At 52.9% G+C, this 18,566-nt stretch overlaps 1 protein-coding gene across 1 annotated transcript in view; it reads right to left on the bottom strand.

The window, feature by feature from the left end:
- Positions 1–16,002: 16,002 nt before the first annotated feature.
- Positions 16,003–18,566, bottom strand: part of LOC147124644 (transmembrane protease serine 11C-like) — a 59,850-nt gene continuing 57,286 nt past the window's right edge. The window contains exon 7 of the mRNA XM_085983091.1: positions 16,003–17,863. Within this exon, the coding sequence (XP_085839217.1) occupies positions 17,702–17,863 (162 nt within the window). The 3' untranslated portion in view covers positions 16,003–17,701. The remainder of the gene's footprint in view (positions 17,864–18,566) is intronic.

Here is an 18,566-nt window from a genome sequence, read left to right as displayed (position 1 = left end):
GACATATTGGTCAAGGAAACCATCCCGTAAACACTCCAGGAATTCCTCCTCCACAGTATTGTTACTAATTTGGTTGGCCCAATCTATATGTAGATTAAAGTCACCCATGATGACTGCTGTGCCCTTATTGCACGCTTCTTTAATTTCCCTTTTAATGCCATCCCCAACCTCCGACTTACTGTTTGGAGGTCTATATACCACTCCCACTAATGTTTTCTTCCCCTTAGTATTTCTCAATTCTACCCATACAGATTCCACAGCGAGGGAGGAGGCAGCCACTCAATCAGCCTTCCAGAAGGGTGGTCCATGACCACCTCATCAGACTGCGCTTCCAATAAATTAAACCCCAGATCCCCGTTGCTCATCACATCCCTATCATTCCATCCCTGTTGCAGGCCATATCATTGCGCAAAGCTGAAATGAGAGACACCACAATATCATCCAAAGCCAATTAATAAATTTATCAATAATCAGTGAACATATATTTACAACAACCATATTCGCCCTTGTGCTATCCCTTAGTGCCTCATGTTACAGTGCCTTTGCTTACTCTGGTGCTCCTACGAAGTGTTGACCCAGCGGCTGCAGCAGGGCTGGTGGAAGGCTGCTGAGTGACCCTGCGGGAGACTTCAGTTGGCCTTGCAGGACGCCCTCGACCAGCTCTGGGCCTGGAAGGCCCGGCTGTACACTGCACCACCCCAGCATCGGCAGCAGCAGTCTGAGTTGGCTGGCTGACAGGCAGCGACAAGGGCAATGGCGAAGTGCCAGTCGTGGGAGCAGGAATGTGCTGTCATCCTGAGAGAGGACAGCAGGTTCCTGCTCCGCTGACCCACTGGCATTCCCTGGGGCAGCACCTCAGCATCACTACCAATCTGCTGGAGCACAGATTGCTGGCCTGCTGTGACACTGTGAAAGCCCCGGTGGACGGTGGTAGACCCAGCCATGATGGCAGCAGCCAGAGCTTGCGTGACATCAAACTGAGAATGCATGAGAGCAGTCTGAGAATCGATGGCAACAACCATAGACTGCATTACAGTACTAAGACGTTGCGTGGCTTCCGCCTGTGCTGCAATGGAAGCTGCCAGATGGCCCATCACATGCGGCATCAGGTCTGGGTCGCCACGGTCTCTCTGGGAGCCTACCATCCTTTCCAGACTGCAAATGATGAGCTCCATGGTGTGCGCAGAGCTCTGTGCAGTGTTGGAGGTGGACTCCTCATGCTCCTTACCATTGCCGACAGGCTCTCAGGCACCCTTGCCATTGCACCCATCATCTCCGTGTACATGCCCATCACTCTTCTTCTAAAAGCCTCCCCATTGAGGTCCTCATCTGAGTCCTGTGCAGTAGAACTCGCGTGCAAATTCACCTTCCGGGGAGCTGGCCCCCGAGCTACACTTTCCCCCTGGCCTTGCTGCAGCCCGCTCCTCCCCGGTGCATCACCCTGTGCAGATCCCACTATTATACTAGCCTCCAAAGAACGCGTAGTGCCAGTATCTGAGCTGGTGCCTGCGGGTGAGACATGCAGTGATGCGGTGTGTTCTTCCTCCTCCTCTTCTCCCGCCTCGCTCTCTACGGTACCCTCAGGGACAGGCTGCTCAGCTGCTTCTTCATTATCTGAAAACATAAAGGCACAAGAGTCAGGTTAAGGTGAGGGGAGGGAGGCAGGAAGGGAGAAAGGCATGCTTACAGCATGATTAACTGGAAAGTGGAAAATGCTTGTTGGGCGAGGGGGAAGTGGGGTGTGAGAAGAAGGAGTAGGGATGACCATACCGTTGTTGTCCCCAAGGGGGTCAACTTCATTGGTGGCTACGGTGCCCACCACTTGGCACCCAATGATTTACAGCACTCTTTCCTCCAGCTCAGAAAGTGATTGGGTGTCGGCTTGTCCCCCGCCTGTGCGCTCCTGCTCCCTCCTGTTGTGAGCGACCTTGGCCTGCAAGAGAAGGGAAAGTGTGTGAGTGTGTGGAGCAATGTGCCTGCCATAGTTGAATAGCTGTCATTGTGTGCAAGGTGTGAGATGTGGATGTGAGTGTTGGTAGGTGGGGATTGTTGGTGGGTGAGTGCTGAGGGCGTGGTGCTTTGAGCAGTGTGTGCAGACTGTGGTTCAGATGGTGGTATGTAGCATTTGATGAAGCATTCACATACCTTGACCACCCGAGTGAGGTTGTTAGATTTCTTCCTACACTGTGTGTGGTTCCTGGGGACCACAGTGCTTCCCGAGACCTGCTGGGCTACCTCTCTCCACATGGCGTGGAAGACTTGCGGCGAAGGCCTCCCGCTACTTGTCAGGTGGAGCACCGCCCTCCGTCTCTCCACAGCGAAGTCCAACACCTCCAATGATTGGTCGCAGAATCTGCGAGCTCTCTCCCTGGGCCATTGATCTGTCATAATGAAACCTACTTGAGTCGTCCGGCTCCTTGTCTTGGCCTGCTCCTGCTTGCTGAGACAGCTGCTGAACCAGCAATGCTGAGAAGGAGGTTCTGCAGCATGATTGAACCTCCCCTTTAAGAACTGGAAAGAGCCCCTGGCAATGATGACTAGCGATTAGACTGCACCTGAAATTGCTTAGCGCTTTGAGTCTAACGCCACTGAGCTAGGTCATTAGCGTTTGATTTAGTGATCCCATCCTTTCTTTGAGCGCTAACACTTAATTTAGCGTGCAGCAAGATTCATTTGCACCTGGCGCTAAATCTCAAACTTTTCAGAAGCTAGCGCCCACTCCTGGGCGATAATGAATTTCTCCCCCTTGGAGTTTTAACTCCACAACGTGCGTCTTTTGGCCCTGATAGGCTTACCGCCTGGAAGTCAGCCTGATTGACAGGCTTGCATTCCAGTTGGACGGGTAGGTCCGACCCCGGTGGGGGGGGGGAAGTTATCCGATCCCGAGGGGGATTCCGATCTCCGATCCTGGGGACGTTTGTATGGAGGGGGGTTGTTGATAGTGGAGCTTGGCGGGCAGAGCGGAAGCACTCCTGCTCCTCCAGGCCCACAACCAGTGCTGTAAAAGCACCTGCCTCCTCCCCAAATCTATCCTCACCTCGCTTCTGCTGCCGGGTTTCTCGAGGCCTGGGAAACCCGGCCGCCCGCTGTCAAACCTGCAAAGCAGGTTAAATCAGAGGCTGTCTCCTGGGAGCAGATTGGCTGCCCACACTTGTTCTGCCTCGGTAAAACCTGGAAGTGGGTGGGTTGAAGGCGGGTTGGTGATCGAGGTTCAGGTTTTCAATTTTAACATCTGACCTGAACCCAAACCACCCGCGTGTGATGGGCAATGTCGCAGCTTCCATTGCAGCACAGGCAGAAGCTACGCTACGTCATAGTGCTGTAATGCAGTCTATGCTTGTTGCCTTCGATTCTCAGACTGCGCTCATGCAGACTCAGCTTGATGCCGCACAAGCTCTGACTGCTGCCATCATGGCTGGGTTGACCACTGTTGACCGGGGCATTCATGGTGTCGCAGCAGGCCAGCAAGCTGTGCTGCAGCAGATTGGTAGTGACGCTGAGGTGCTGCGCCGGTGGAGCGTGCCGGCCGCAAACTTCGGTAGCACCCCCTGACCTACCGCTGGACGATATCATCTCCGTGTGCATTTTTTTTGGGCCGCCTGCCAGCACCTGCCCCCTTCCGCTTCTTCAGGCGGGGTGCTGGCCACGATTGGTCAGCCCGGTACCCCTCTTGGGTGCCGGGCTGTTTTCCCGGCACCCCGCTCCCCGGTGGTCCAGCAGGGCCCCGGTGCGTGCTGCGCTAGGCCCCTCCCCTTTAATCAGGGGAGGGAGGCCTGTAGTACCACGGTGCTACGTACCGACGCGCGTGACACTGGTGCACGTATCGCCGCGATATTGGATGGCAGCATCCCAGGTAAGGAGGGGGAGCGCTTCCAGTAGCGCCCACCTCCTACTTGGGGCACTACCACTCAATTTACGGCGCAGGGGTGCTAACTTTTTCGTGGGGCTAAAAGTAGTGCCCCAATGAAGTTAGTGCCCCAAGGGGGGGGGCGCATCTGAATTTTTCCCCCTTTAATCTTTCCTCATAGTTCAACCTCTTCATACTTGGGTTTCATTCTTGTTGCTCCTCTTTGGACTTTCTAGAATGCATTGATAAAGCCTTTCTGAAGTGTGGTGACCAGAACTGCATGCAATATTCTAAGTGTTGTCTGACCAGTACATTAGAAAGACTCAGCAAAATATCATAAAACATTCAAAAGAATGTCTTTACTCAAAAAGGCGATAACTGTTTCAAATCATCGACTATTTCAATCAGTAGAGTTAAATACACAAAGGCATCCAATAACAACAACTCTGTAGGGGGTTTTTGGTTTGGGGTTTGTGGGCTAGATTTTCAGTCGCTTGCGCCAGCAGTTAGCGCCTTAAGAGAAGTGTTTTTCGGGCGCTAGGCGTGTAGCGCCCGGGCGCAGCGCAGTTTGCGCCCCGCCCCAAATTAAGTTGCCCGTTAGCGCCGGCGCAAAGTTTAGCGCCCGCCCGGATGCGCGCGCAGAAAATGACGTCACATCCTCGTGCAACGCCCTTTGTGCGCCCCGATTCCAAACTTCAGTCGGACCGCCCCATTGTGCGGCTGGCGGCCGGAGCGTTTGGAAAAAGGAACGCAACACAACCAGCGCGGGCCCCGGGGGGCGCAAATTAAAGGGGACGTACTCTCCAGTATAAAGGCCAGCCTTTTTTCAGAAAACACTCTTGTGCAACGCATTTCTGGAGACACAACAAGGAGGATAGCTAACTGGTTTCAAGCAGCAAGAGCCAGGTATTTTTGGACTCAGGCCAGAGCGCTGCAAGTGGCCTTTTGGAAATTAGAGTGTTTGCCAGGATTTGATGGGGGTTGCATGGGGTGCCAACGCGGAGCTGCAGCTCCATGTCCGTAGGGCTCGCAGACGCATTGTGAGAGGGGCAGCCCTGGCTAGAGGCAGAGGGGGCTACAGGCGTCGGCCACGTAGGCCTTACCCAGTCAGGCTATACCGCCAGCAGCGCTCCTACCTAAACATGAGTGCCGCGCGATGTGTTAAAAGGCTCCGATTCCGAAAGGAGGTGATTGCAGAGATCTGCCACCTGCTTCGCCGAGATCTGCGGCCAAAGCTCAGGTGCAGGACGTCTCTGTCGGTGGAAGTGAAGGTGACGGTGGCATTGAACTTCTATGCCACCGGCTCCTTCCAATACGCTGCTGGGGACATAGCAAACATCTCCCAGTACGGCGCGCATCGCTGCATCCGCCAGGTGACCGAAGCACTGTTCAGAAGGAGAAGCCAATTCATCTCCTTCCCCATGGCCCTGGAGAGCCAGCATCAGCGCGCATTGGGATTTTCCAGACTCGGGGAATTCCCCTTGGTGCAGGGCGCCATTGACTGTACGCATGTGGCTTTGCGGGCCCCTCTGGAGCATGGCGAGCAGTATCGCAACAGGAAGGGCTACCATTCTCTGAATGTGCAGCTGGTCTGTGACCACAAGCAGCGCATCATGGCAGTCAATGCCAGCTTCCCAGGCAGCAGCCACGATGCCTTTATCCTGCGGCAGAGTACTGTGCATGACATGTTCCAGGCACAGCCTCCCCCAAGAGGATGGCTACTCGGGGACAAAGGCTATCCTTTGTGCACCTGGCTCATGACCCCGCTCCGCGCGCCCAGGACCGCTGCTGAAGAGGCCTACAACGAGAGCCATCAAACCACCCGCAACATCATCGAGCTAACTATTGGGGTCCTCAAGCAGTGGTTCCGCTGCCTTGATCGCTCCGGAGGAGCTCTCCAGTATTCGCCGGACCGGGTCTCCCAATTTGTGGTGGTTTGCAGCATGCTACACAACCTGGCTATCCGCAGGACTCAGGCACTGCCACCTGACATTGGACCAGCACCTCAGGAGGAGGAGCATGAGGAGGAGGAGGAGGAGGAGCAGGAGTACGTTCCCAGGAGGGAGCGACCAGGGCCAAGGGCCGCACGACGCCACCTTATTACACGGTACTTCTAAGCCCCCTGTCAGGGAATGGCCAGGGGCCATGAGGGAAGATGAATGCAGCCGCTCCGCAACCCCTCAGCCGGCGAAGCCAACAAACACTAAGAAGAACAACCATGGAGACTGCATGATAAAGATAATTTTTTATTACACAAAAATGAAAAGCCCTTCCCACATGAATCCCCAAAAACAATAAACGGGCCCCACAAAAAGCCCAACAAACGACTCACTCCCACAAACTGGGGAGGAGTCACTCCACCTTTCTTCAAACCGGGCCTCAACGTCGGCCTAACGCAAAAAATAAGCCCTCCAACAACACAACCATGGGCAAAATAAAGATGGCCACCGCCATATAAAAGGAAAGCTGCGCACACCCTCTACTGAGTGGCCCGCGAGGGCGAGACCTTGCCCAGCCTTTTGCCTCCCCTGCCCAGCCTGCTGCTCCTTCGCAAGCTCTGCCCAGTGGCTGCTGCGAGGCTGGGGGAAGGTGCCTGAGGCTCAGATGCCCTTCCGCCAGATGCCGCTGGGGGGCGGCCTACACGGCGTTTGGGCCTCGAGGGGCCGTCTGCTGAGTGGCGCACCTGAGCCTGGCCACCATCAGCTGCAGCCGCTTGCCCTTGACGCCCCAGTGGGGGAATGGCGGCGACGGATGGCGCAATGTGGGCCAGCTGGCGTGTGGGATGCGCTGGCTGGTGCTGTGGCGCGGTGGCACTCGGCCGGGCCCGCACTGCAGGATCCGCAACAATCAGCCGAGGGGCGGCTTGCTGGGATGGTCCAGCGCGGCGGCTGCCCTGGCGATGCCTGCCTGAGACAGCGCGTGTGGCAGCAGTGAGTGCCCCTGTGGCCCTGGTGTGCGCGCGCATCACAGCCGTCAGGGTCTTGACGGCATCAGTCAGCATGCGGCCACTCGCGGCAGTTGCTGCCCCGAACTCGCGCACACTGGTCGCCAGCGACTCGATGGCCTCAGGCATGTGCCCCACCACGCTCATGAGCTCCGTGTGGCGCCGGTCCGAATCCTCGGCCATCTTATCCAGCTTCCGCACCTCCTCCGAGGTGAAGGTGTCCGGACTGGAGTCGCGACTCTCCCGCTGGGGAGGAGGGGGCCGAACTAGGGGACCCTTGCCGCGTTGGTGGCGGCGAGTGTGCCGAACAGCAGCACTCCCCTCTGATCCTTCCCCCCTTTGGGGGGAAGGCCGCGGGCCATGCGCACGGCTCCTGGGTGGCTGGACGCCACTGGTCCCAGAAGCTGCATTGCCCTGCGACAGTTCCTCCAGGCACTCGTCCAGTGAGGAGGTGTCAAGCATTTCCTCCTCTCCTGCGGGACGTGACTGTTCCCCCGAAGGTCCGGCTTGCTCCTCCTCCTCCTCCTGGTTGGAGGTGCTGTCACTGGCAGCTTCAGGGTCCTGGTCATCACCAGCTGAAAGCAGGAATGCACAAGAGTAGCTTCAGAGTGAGGAGACGGCGTCAGCGAGGGAGTTAGGACTGGTGGCATTCAGCGCATTGGTGGGACAGTGGCAAAGGAGGTAGCTCGGATGGGCCAGTGCGACGCGAGAGGGCCAAAAGGCGAGGTCCTTACCATTGCCGGGCAGTGGAGGGTCGGATACTCCGCACGCTGTGGGGACAATCACACGGGCTCCCATGAGCACACACACGCGCTCCTCCAGCCGAGTGAGCTTCCGCAGCTTGGCGCGGCCACCCCTGGCACGCGCCTGGCGATTAAACGCTACTTTAGCCTGCAAGAGAAAGGACGGGCTGTAAGTGCGCAGTGAAGCCCTGATGTAGTGTGCACTGCCTCCCATAGTGGAATAGTGTGGACAGAGTGAAGCCCTGATGTAGTGTGCACTGCCTCCCATGGTGGAATAGCGTGGACAGAGTGAAGCCCTGATGTAGTGTGCACTGCCTCCCATGGTGGAATAGCGCGGACAGAGTGAAGCCCTGATGTAGTGTGCACTGCCTCCCATGGTGGAATAGCGTGGACAGAGTGAAGCCCTGATGTAGTGTGCACTGCCTCCCATGGTGGAATAGCGTGGACAGAGTGAAGCCCTGATGTAGTGTGCACTGCCTCCCATGGTGGAATAGCGTGGACAGAGTGAAGCCCTGATGTAGTGTGCACTGCCTTCCATGGTGGAATAGCTTGGACAGAGTGAAGCCCTGATGTAGTGTGCACTGCCTCCCATGGTGGAATAGCTTGGACAAAGTGTAGAGTGCCGAATGGCCATGTGATGCTCATGACTGTCCCAATGCTGCTGGCTGAGGGCTGGCCAATAGGACTTGCAGCTCCCTTTGCCCATCATGTCAGGTGTACATGCAAGAATGAGGAGGAGACTGGAAAGGCTACTCACCTTCACAATCCTGGTCAGATCGTTGTATTTTTTACGACATTGTTTGTGGGTCCTGGGGGCATCGCCGGTGAACGTCACCCTCTGGGCGATCTGCTTCCAGGCTTTGGTGTAGTCGTGGTGGGTTGGATTCCTCCCACTCTCTGGGAACAAGATCTTGCGCCTCACCTCCAGAGCTGTGACCATTATGTCCAGATCACCCTCTGAGAAGCGCAGGGCACGCTGACGGGCCTTCTCTGGCGTTGCCATGACTCCCTGGGGCTGAGCAGCAGTGTTGAGGCCTCTTTGCAAGGCTGCAGTGTGCAGGGCGTGGCAGCAGACCAATTCGTCCCTTCCCCCTTTAAGAGCTGGTCGGCGCCACGGGGTCTGCTGTCAGTCCAAAAATGACCGCACCCGTGCTGCGCCCCGCCTGGGCGCTATCCCTCTGGACCGCCGGCTTAGCGCCTAAAGATAGGAGTGGAACGCCTCTTTTAGCGCTCCACCAATCTCTTAGGGCGAAGCCACTGAATTTCCGGCAACGGGGCGCTACTTTGGGGCGGGCGCTAAGGTTAGCACCCCAAAACTGTCTATACTGAAAATCTAGCCCTGTGTCTGGTCAGTCAGTCGTGTGTCTGAGCTGCTCCAGCCCCGTGTGGTTCGAATCGCTTCCCCTTTTTAGTTCTGAGCACCGGACTTATTTACAAGTAGCGATATAGACAAACGAGACCAGTGGTTCGGTGCAAAGAAAACCAATGTTTATTAAAATAGAGAACAATTACTATGCAGAGAAAATCACTATGGATGCAGACAATTACACTTAACGGGGGAGGAGAAACGGACACATCGAGGGAAAATGACTAAAATGACACTTTAGCAATTCCCCTTAATTCCCACCCTTTACACCTATCTAGGTTATCTTGTGATGGGCCAGAAAATTGATGCTCACCAGTCTAGGATGTTGAAATGCCTGCTCCGTGCCCTGTTGCCTGCCGATGTCTTAGGTTTTCACCGCCCCAAAGCAGAGATACCCCAGTAATTTAAACGTAACTGCGGGTATTCTACTTCCCTGGACGGGCTCTTCATCGACGGTCCTTTTGATGGTAAGGCAGGGCACCGGAGGCGAGGCAGGAGAGAGAGAGAGAGAGAGAAAGATACGGCTTCCCGAGGGACTAGTTATACCCTTCCCGGTAGCCCTTATCTCCCGCCAGGTCAGCTAATTTGTTTTGTCTAATCTGGACGCATTGAAACTTATACAAAAGGTACCGATCTGGGCCCATCGACCTGGATGGCCGGTAATCGGTTTTACTGATCTCATCAGTGTTCCCCTTTGTCCAACTGGTTTTTGTGATGGGGCCATTCCAGTCTGAATGCCCCGTTGATCGTTTGTAAACAGTGTTGATGTTCTCTAAACGAAGGCCTGAATGCTGCTGAGCTTGTCCCACTACATATTCAATGGGCCCTGACTGCTGTTGATTGTTTGTGCAAACAACCTTGATGGCTTTTAATCAGAGGCCCGAATGCCACTGGGTTTGCTTCTAATGCATAAATGCAGAAGGTCTGTCTGCATTCGAGTTCTGGAAAGTTCCTTCTCACAGTCATCAGAATACAAGCTGTCAGTCCAAACTGAAACTTACAGGCTTCTGCCATGAGGCTGACCGCAGCCATCTTGTTGAGCCCTGGATTTTAAACTCAGTCCAACCAGGGTTTCTTTAATAAACCAAAAGTAAATCTTCAGGGGGGAGACATGAAATTTGCGAATCCTTTCAGTCCCCCCTAAGATACTGAAACTTGCTTGAAGTGTCCAATCAAGGTGAGCAAATTTCTGACCCCCCACAAACAACCTTCCCCTATATTTATCTATCCATGATCCCCCGACACATACATTCCCCTTACTTAGAGAAAACCGCAGTGCACGGCAGGCATCTATCGATAGAAAATATGATCTGTTACAATAATCCAAGCACGGAGGGGTCCAATGCCCCTGCACTACTCTGGACATCATAAAACTTTATTACAACACACAATCATTAATAAAATTAACATCAGGCCAAAACCATATTTATTAAAAATAATGAACGGAAGGAACGAGCTTTATTAAAAATAACAAACGAATCTGCCATCACTCGGTAGTGATACGACACAAAGCTCACATGGGTGTTTCTTCTTCCACCCGGGCATACCAGTCCTTCCACAACCTTTTCGCTTTAAATTCTACCCCAGGACCCTTTCTCCTACACTTACCACAAACCAGGTAGAGGACGATCTCTAGCTGACAGACCACTAAGATGTGGGACGCCATTCAAATCCAGGAGGGGACCTCTATACTCTCAAAAACGTTCCACTAGGGCGGGGTCATAATATCTAAAATGTCGGCCCTATCTGTACAGTCTTCTGTTCCAAAGTGTAGAAGTGCTTTTGTGATACTAGAACGGCTTTTAACAATTTGGTAAGGTACTCTGGGAGAGGGGGAATCGGGTAACAGAAGTGGGCGACATATTTCTGGAGGTGGGTAAAATTCTCCTCCACAGTGAGGTGAACAGTGGATGGTTCAGGAATGGAGACAATTCGTATATGTGCCACTTGAACTTCTGCCTCGGGTTTGAAGCAGAAGCTGCTGTCACTCACTGCGCACCAGCTGTGCTGTCCGTGCAGGTAGTGAGATGCTCCTGTGGTGATGCAATATGTCCCACCTCCTATATATGCTACCTGTGGGGGGACATGGTCTTGTGCCATGGCTTCCATGGTACAATTTATTGGTATCGTGTCAGCAGCTCTGAACCCGCATTGTGGTTTTGAATAGGCATTCAAGTGCTGGGGACACAGGATGATGTGTGCTCCCCGGCTACGGCACCCCGAGAGGTCAGTACCCGTCATAGCGTGCTCCCACTTTATGACATAGGGTGGGACCGCTGCAAAACAAATGTGTGCACCCCCTTGAATTATTCCAATGTTCTCCACCCTGTATACCAGTGTGGGTCAGGCCGTCCTGCCATGACCGGCATTCTTACAACTATCCCCATGACGGTGTGGTTGGACCACCCACAGTCCACTGGGACTGGGTAGGCCTCAGAAGCTAACCGGAGCTGGCACGGGCTTAAATGCGTTCTCAAAAGGGTGGAGGGCTGCGAGGTGTTTGTTGCTGATCCAGGAGGGGACTAAACCTTGCTTTAAATCCTCCAGATTGCGACGGCCCTCGCCCAGCAACCATGCCCCATACAGCACGCACACCTCGTTTTGTGCAGCCTGGTCAGAAGCGTTTCTGTCCTCCCTGATGAGAGCATTTACCATCTTTGCATGTTTTTCCAGCTCCACGATGATCTCCTTCAAATGGAGAGTCATGGCCTGGTCTTCATGCAACTCAAAACTTACCACCTTATTCTCATCAGTTAAAATACCCTTTAATTGCGTTTTTAGACCATTAATCTGGGTCTGCAGCTCGATGTCATCTAAACTGTTGATGACCGAGGACCCCGTGTTAAAACCAGTTAAAACATCATTAAAAACACCCCTTCTTTGCCTCCCAACCCCGCCCCAAACCTCGTGGTGAGTATACAATGCGGTCTTATTGACATCTGAAAAGTCAAATTCACGGAATTTTCGAAACATCTCTGTTAATAGGGCTTGATACAATTTGGCAGTCTCTGCGGGGCAGCCGCGGGTAAGTGTACCTCAGTGAGGTTTAAAATCACTGAGGCCACCACATAATGCACCCCTTGGTACAGCACCTGGTCTGTGGGTACTAGCACCAGGCCGTTCCCTGGTCCCTTGGTGGTGGCGGGGCATCCCTCTGCTACTGTCCGTGATGTCGGGGTCGTGGGCAGGGGCTGTCGGGGTGGGTCACTAGTTCAGTGGCATTAACCGAGATTGGGGAGTACGGGATCGCGCATGCGTCCAGGCGAGACTCCCAGTCCATCCCCCTCCCGTTATCTTGCCACTGGCTGTGGAAAATGATGGAAATGCCTGTGGGGCAGGCCTTCTCTGATCCCCACATACAGACATAGATCCCCTGATCTGGTTCCCACCATTTATCCCAGCACACACTTAACCCTCCCTGGGTCCCTGTAATGGTCCTGTGAGTGTCATTCCCTAACCTTTCCCACTCTACCCTGGGGTTCCCCATGTCTTTGCTTAACTTTCTGAGTCACCACCACCTATCCAGGGGAACGTTCCCTTTACACGTCAAACATGTTCTTTTGCCCACGGTGACGCTAATCCTTGGGGTGACGATTCGTATCCTTGGGCACTGGAGGGAGGCCTCCCCTTACGTGAAGCCGGTCTCACTAGAATACTGGGTCGAATTGGATCCCAGCCATCCTGGCCAGCTCCCTTCATGGACATACGAGGCGATTTCATCCACCTCCCGTAGGCCACTTCCGTCGTGTGCTAGGGGCGCTCTCTTCCCCGAGCATCCGAAGATATGATGGTTCTCGACATCGCCCCTTCTTGCGAGGCTCAGCCCGAACAGGGTGAGCAAAATTAGGCCTCTGCACATTTCGAAATTCTGAAAAAGACATAAAAGCATCTAGCCAGGTTCCCTGGAGGCTCCCTGGCTCGGGGGAAGTGTGATCGGGTCCCGCGACCGTGGCTCACGTAGACAGCACTCTGGAACGGTTCCATACTTAAAACTTATAGACTACCGGTTCCTTACATAGAATTAAATTAAAACACCCTAACTTAACCTTATATACATTACTTAAAATTATACTACCTAAACTATATACAACTGCCGCCCGTCTCCGGGCGGCCAGCCTAATCCCTGTTTGGGCTGCTGCAGGCTGCTCCCTGTGGCGTGGCTGCACTGATCTCCACTTCTGGTCCCTCGCAGCTTATGGCTGCTGGCTGGGGACCTCTGTCTTTCGGCTTCTCCCTGACACGGGAGGCCACCCTTTTAACTGACGAGCCGGTGACCATACTTTTCTGGGCTGGGGTGGCCGAGGAGACCTCCTAGGGAGTGCTACCGGTGGGGCTACCCTGGCGAGCAGACCCTTGGCTCGGGTCACAGTCCTCGCTGGCTGGGGGCCTTCTCCCTCGGGTCCCTCCCCTCCCAAACCTGAACTGGGGACGGGCAATCCCTCGCCACCGGCTGCCGGTGGCTGAGGGTCTTCCCCTCCAGGTTCAAAACCTGGTTTGGGGGCGGGGCCATCTGATTCGGGCTCCTCCTCCTCGGAATCCCATAGGAGAGGGGGAGTGGTCTGGACAAAGTGCTGGGGAACTTCTCCCTTGACGCACGCGACTGCGCCTGCGTGTGCAGCCTGCGTGCGCGTACCCGCTGCAGGCTGAGGATTTCTAACCTTGGGTTGAATCCCAGCTGCCTGTTTCTTCACCTCCGGCTTAAACAGCTCACACTGGTCATGAACCATTTTAAAAACCCTTAGCTGACCCTCTAAACTGCCAACCCTCGCTGTTAACCTAGCGTTCTCCTCCCTTAAAGCCTGCTCAACTAACTTAGCCTCCGCAACCTGGCACCGCAGGTATTCCTCCATTTTACAGGAGGTCTCTTCCTGTGCGTGTCTTTCTGGGGGACACAGGTCGACAGGCTGCGCTGGCTCTAGTCATTGCGGGCCGTCAGAGGAGGCCGAGGGAACCACCACACCGGTGGTGGCTGCTATTCTCCCCTGGCTGGTCATAAGAGATCGCATGGTCTCTAAAAATGACTCGATCGCAGCGGGAGCAATTTCTGTCTCTGCCTTCTGGGCTGGGGCTGTGGGGTTCTTTACTTTGTTGTCTTTCCATGGATTTTTACAATCCTTGCGCCAGTGGCCGTCCTTCCCACACCCGGAACAGTTTAACTTAGTCTGGGAGGGACGGTTCCCCTCCTGGTGCCACTCTTTCTTATTCTGGCCCCCAGGTTTAACCTCATGGACTTTTCCCTTGGGTTGGGGCATCTCGATACCCCTAATATTCCTAAATGCTACCGTGAGCTGGTGGATCACCGTTTCTTCGGTGATCTGGGGGTTTCGGGGGTCAAACCAGGCCGCAGCCTGGGCTCGGATTTGGGGCAGGCAGTTTGTCATGAGCCAACGGAGCCAGTAGGTCAATTGGACTTGGTTCAGTGCTGTCCGCGCTGGCATTCCCGGGCATGCGCTCCGGTAGACTGGCCACAGCCTGTCTGCGAATGCCTGCGGGGACTCCCCTGGGAGCTGTACCGTTTTTTCCGCCCGGGCGAACGGACTACCGTCATTGAGTCCCATGGCCTCCAATATCTCGTTCCTCAAATCCTCATAATCTTTCTGCCCCTTCTTACATTCATCAGATAGGTTCTGGAGGAGATCACTCCCCAGAGAAAACAGCAGCATCTTAGCTTGCTCTGCGTCATCACAGTCATTAACGCACGCTGCCTGTTCTATCTCCCTGAAGTGCAGAGAGGGGTCTCCCTTTTCGGTGAGCTTGGGGATGTGACTAACCATGGCCCTGAGCTGTTGGGTGCCATGTGGCACCACAAACTGATTTTGGATGGCCCCTGGGTCCTCGTCATCAACAGGTGGGCCGTACCTCCGTTGTTGGAGGGGGTACACCGGTCCTGGTCCCAGCCTATCTAGTGGGGCCTGCTGTGCTTCCCCTACCACTTCATCCTCCACCCTCCCCCCCTTGCTGCCAGAACTCCTGAAAACTCGGAGCTATGGGTGGCGGCCGTGGGACCTCTGATTCCCTAGCCAGCTTTGTTCTGGGTGCTGCCTGTGGGACGGTTCTGTTTGGGTTGCCGGTAAAGTCCGACTGGCTCGCCTTCGGGCTGATGAGGCATACCATGCCCTTCGCCCTCGATAAGGCCATGCCCAAGCTTTCTATCTCCTCCCTACAGGGCCCGTGATCTGCCTCCTCAAACCCCCGGCCGCAGGCTAGCTTGTATGCTGCCTTTACCTCCCTTACTTTCTCCTCCTGCTCTTTTAATTCTTGGGTGAGGTCGCAAATCGTGTCCTGCAGCCGTTTCTCGCTGCCCCTCGCCTCTCTGACCTGGTATTCCAAGTGCTCCATCTTGCGCCTAGCGCTGGCTTTAATTTCAGCGGTCTGGTATTCCAGGCGCTCTACCCTTGCCTGATGTTCCCGTTGCACTTCGCCGGCCCGGGCCTCCAGGCGCTCTACCTTTGCCTGGTGTTCCTGTTGCACTTCGACGGCCCAGGCCTCCAGGCGGTCTACCTTTGCCTGGTGTTCTTTTGCCGTCTGCGCTCTTTCTTGGCTTAACGCCTGAAGTGCCACTAGCACTTTCTCTTCCGCTAAAACCTATCCTGCATTTCTAGGGCCAATTTCTTGAGCTTGGCAGCCTGTGCTGCTACAACACTGTCCAGCACGAGGACTTGTTTCTTGTAACACATTAACCAGACTGCCTTTTCAATTGCCCTCTTATGCTGTTTACTCGCCGTCCACTGGGCGGTGGCGTCTGTGGGACGCTTGGCCTTTAACATAGCGCCCACCCATTTCTTGCCGATATTGACCTTTCTGCACACATAAGTGGACAACCTCTCTTCCATTGCAGTTTCTCCCTCCGTACCACTGTCTGTCATATCGCATACTGTCGCCGATGCTCCTACCTAGCTCGCCATTTCTGTAGGGGTTTTTTGGTTTGGGGCTTGTGTCTGGCCAGTCAGTCGTGTTTCTGAGCTGCTCCAGCCCCATGCGGTTCAAATCGCTTCCCCTTTTCAGTTCTGAGCACTGGACATATTTACAAGTAGCAATATAGACAAACGAGACCAGTGGTTCGGTGCAAAGAAAACCAATGTTTATTAAAATAGAGAACAATTACTATACAGAGAAAATCACTGTGGATGCAGCACAATTACACTTAACGGGGGAGGAGAAATGGACACATCGAGGGAAAATGACTAAAATGACACTTTAGCAATTCTCCTTAACTCCCACCCTTTACACCTATCTAGGTTATCTTGTGATGGGCCAGAAAATTGATGCTCACCAGTCTAGGATGTTGAAACGCCTGCTCCGTGCCCTGTTGCCTGCTGATGTCTTAGGTTTTCACCACCCCAAAGCAGAGATACCCCAGTAATTTAAACGTAACTGCGGGTATTCTACTTCCCTGGACGGGCTCTTCATCGACGGTCCTTTTTGCTGGGTTGATGGTAAGGCAGGGCACCGGAGGCGAGGCGGGAGAGAGAGAGAGAGAGAGAGATACGGCTTCCCGAGGGACTAGTTATACCCTTCCCGGTAGCCCTTATCTCCCACCAGATCAGCTAATTTCTTTTGTCTAATCTGGACGTATTGAAACTTATACTAAAGGTACCGATCTGGGCCCATCGACCTGGATGGCCGGTAATCGGTTTTACTGATCTCATCAGTGTTCCCCTTTGTCCAACTGGTTTTTGTGATGGGGCCATTCCAGTCTGAATGCCCCGTTGATCGTTTGTAAACAGTGTTGATGTTCTCTAAACGAAGGCCTGAATGCTGCTGAGCTTGTCCCACTACATATTCAATAGGCCCTGACTGCTGTTGATTGTTTGTGCAAACAACCTTGATGGCTTTTAATCAGAGGCCTGAATGCCACTGGGTTTGCTTCTAATGCATAAATGCAGAAGGTCTGTCTGCATTCGAGTTCTGGAAAGTTCCTTCCCACAGTCATCAGAATACAAGCTGTCAGTCCAAACTGAAATTACAGGCTTTTGCCATGAGGCTGACCACAGCCATCTTGTTGAGCCCTGGATTTTAAACTTAGTCCAACCAGGGTTTCTTTAATAAACCAAAAGTAAATCTTTGGGGGGGGGGGGGAGACATGACATTTGCGAATCCTTTCAACTCGCATTTATATAGTAACTTTAATATAGTAAAATGTCCCAAGGCACTTCACAGGAGCGTTATCAAACTAAATTTGACACCGAACCACATATGGAGATTTTAGGACAGATGATCAAAAGCTTGGTCAAAGAGGTAGGCTTTAACGAGCATCTTAAAGGAGGAGAGAGAGGTGGAGAAGTTTAGGGAGGGAATTCCAGAGCTTAGAGCCTGAAGGCGCGGCCGCCAATGGTGGAGTGAGGGAAGTGGGGGATGCACAAGAGGCCAGAGTTGAAGGAACAAAGAGTTCTCGGAGGGTTGAGAGGCAAGTTGTTATTATTGTTGTGAGATATCACTCACTGATTTTGAACACATTTTAAAGCATAGAGTAATTTTAAACTGTAACCCAATAAAATCCACAAAAGAACCCAGAATAATCTATTTTCGAATTGTACGATAGCAGCAAAAGTGTCTACTTGTGAAAAAGATTTTGTTACAGTTTAGATGCCCTGTTACACTTGTATCTTCTATCTCACCCAAACATTATGTAGCAAATGCAGGCTCAAGAAAAGAAGTCACGTTATTTTCTGACAATGTGGTAGCAGGGAATTCACTACATGATAATAAGTTATTGATAAGAATGAAGTTAGAATTTGTTAATGGAGAATGAAAATCAGTCTACGACCAGTACAAAATGGACCGTCACTTATTACAACCATTTATGTTCCAGTCTGCTCCTGCACCCAGTCTCTAAGAGCTGTAACACGAGAATAAACTCCTGGGAAATTAGGTTTGGCGCATTCAAAACCAAAGCTCACGATTCCAGCAAGAATCCAGGTTCCATCAGACTCCACACAGGCTAACGGACCTCCGGAGTCACCCTGGGATAAAAGGATAGCAGAATTAGTATTGTACAGTGATTATTGGCAGAGAATGTGAGCAAGAACTTATTTATGGTGGCATTCTTGTTTTACAAAACAATGTCCCTTTATTACTGAAATCTCATTTGCATGTAATAGATCTCCCTTATTGAATAAATATACAAGTTAATACAGGTAAAAAATCCCCGTAAAGCGCCCACATTCTTATTGGTACTATCGTCTATGAGGCAAACATGCCCTGCGTTTGTTGGCATTCTTTCTCTCACCTGTCTTGTTAGGTTCATTTTTTCTGAATTATATGAAACGAATTCCCTCTCATTGGATGGTTTTGAGAATCTTTTGCTGAGGCTAGATCTTGCAGCCCTCTAGTTGGATGTTTAATTGAACAATTTGGAGCTGTCTGACTCAGCCCTTTGTATTTCCAATGTTTGACCTTGGTATAGAATTCAGCCCCTTACATCTCTTTCCAACTTTAAAAAATCTATTTATAAGCTACTGAACACATTAGCTTCATCTTTGCAAAACAAGTTAATGTATCTAGAGTCTTGGGGGGTGAAATTGGTTTTCGGCAAGAGTGAAAAATGTGCGATAACGAATTACTTCAATAGAAAGGAAAGTTGGGAGGGATGTAAAATGGGCTGCCGATTCGCTGTCGCCTGTTTTGCACAGCTGCCGAAGACCGACTGACCCAGCCCCCACCCCC

This window comes from Somniosus microcephalus, chromosome 1 (assembly GCF_052327205.1).
Source record: "Somniosus microcephalus isolate GS21.2 chromosome 1, FLI_Smic_1.0, whole genome shotgun sequence".
NCBI classification, from domain to species: Eukaryota; Metazoa; Chordata; class Chondrichthyes; order Squaliformes; family Somniosidae; genus Somniosus; species Somniosus microcephalus.
This window is presented reverse-complemented; position numbering and strand designations above follow the sequence as displayed.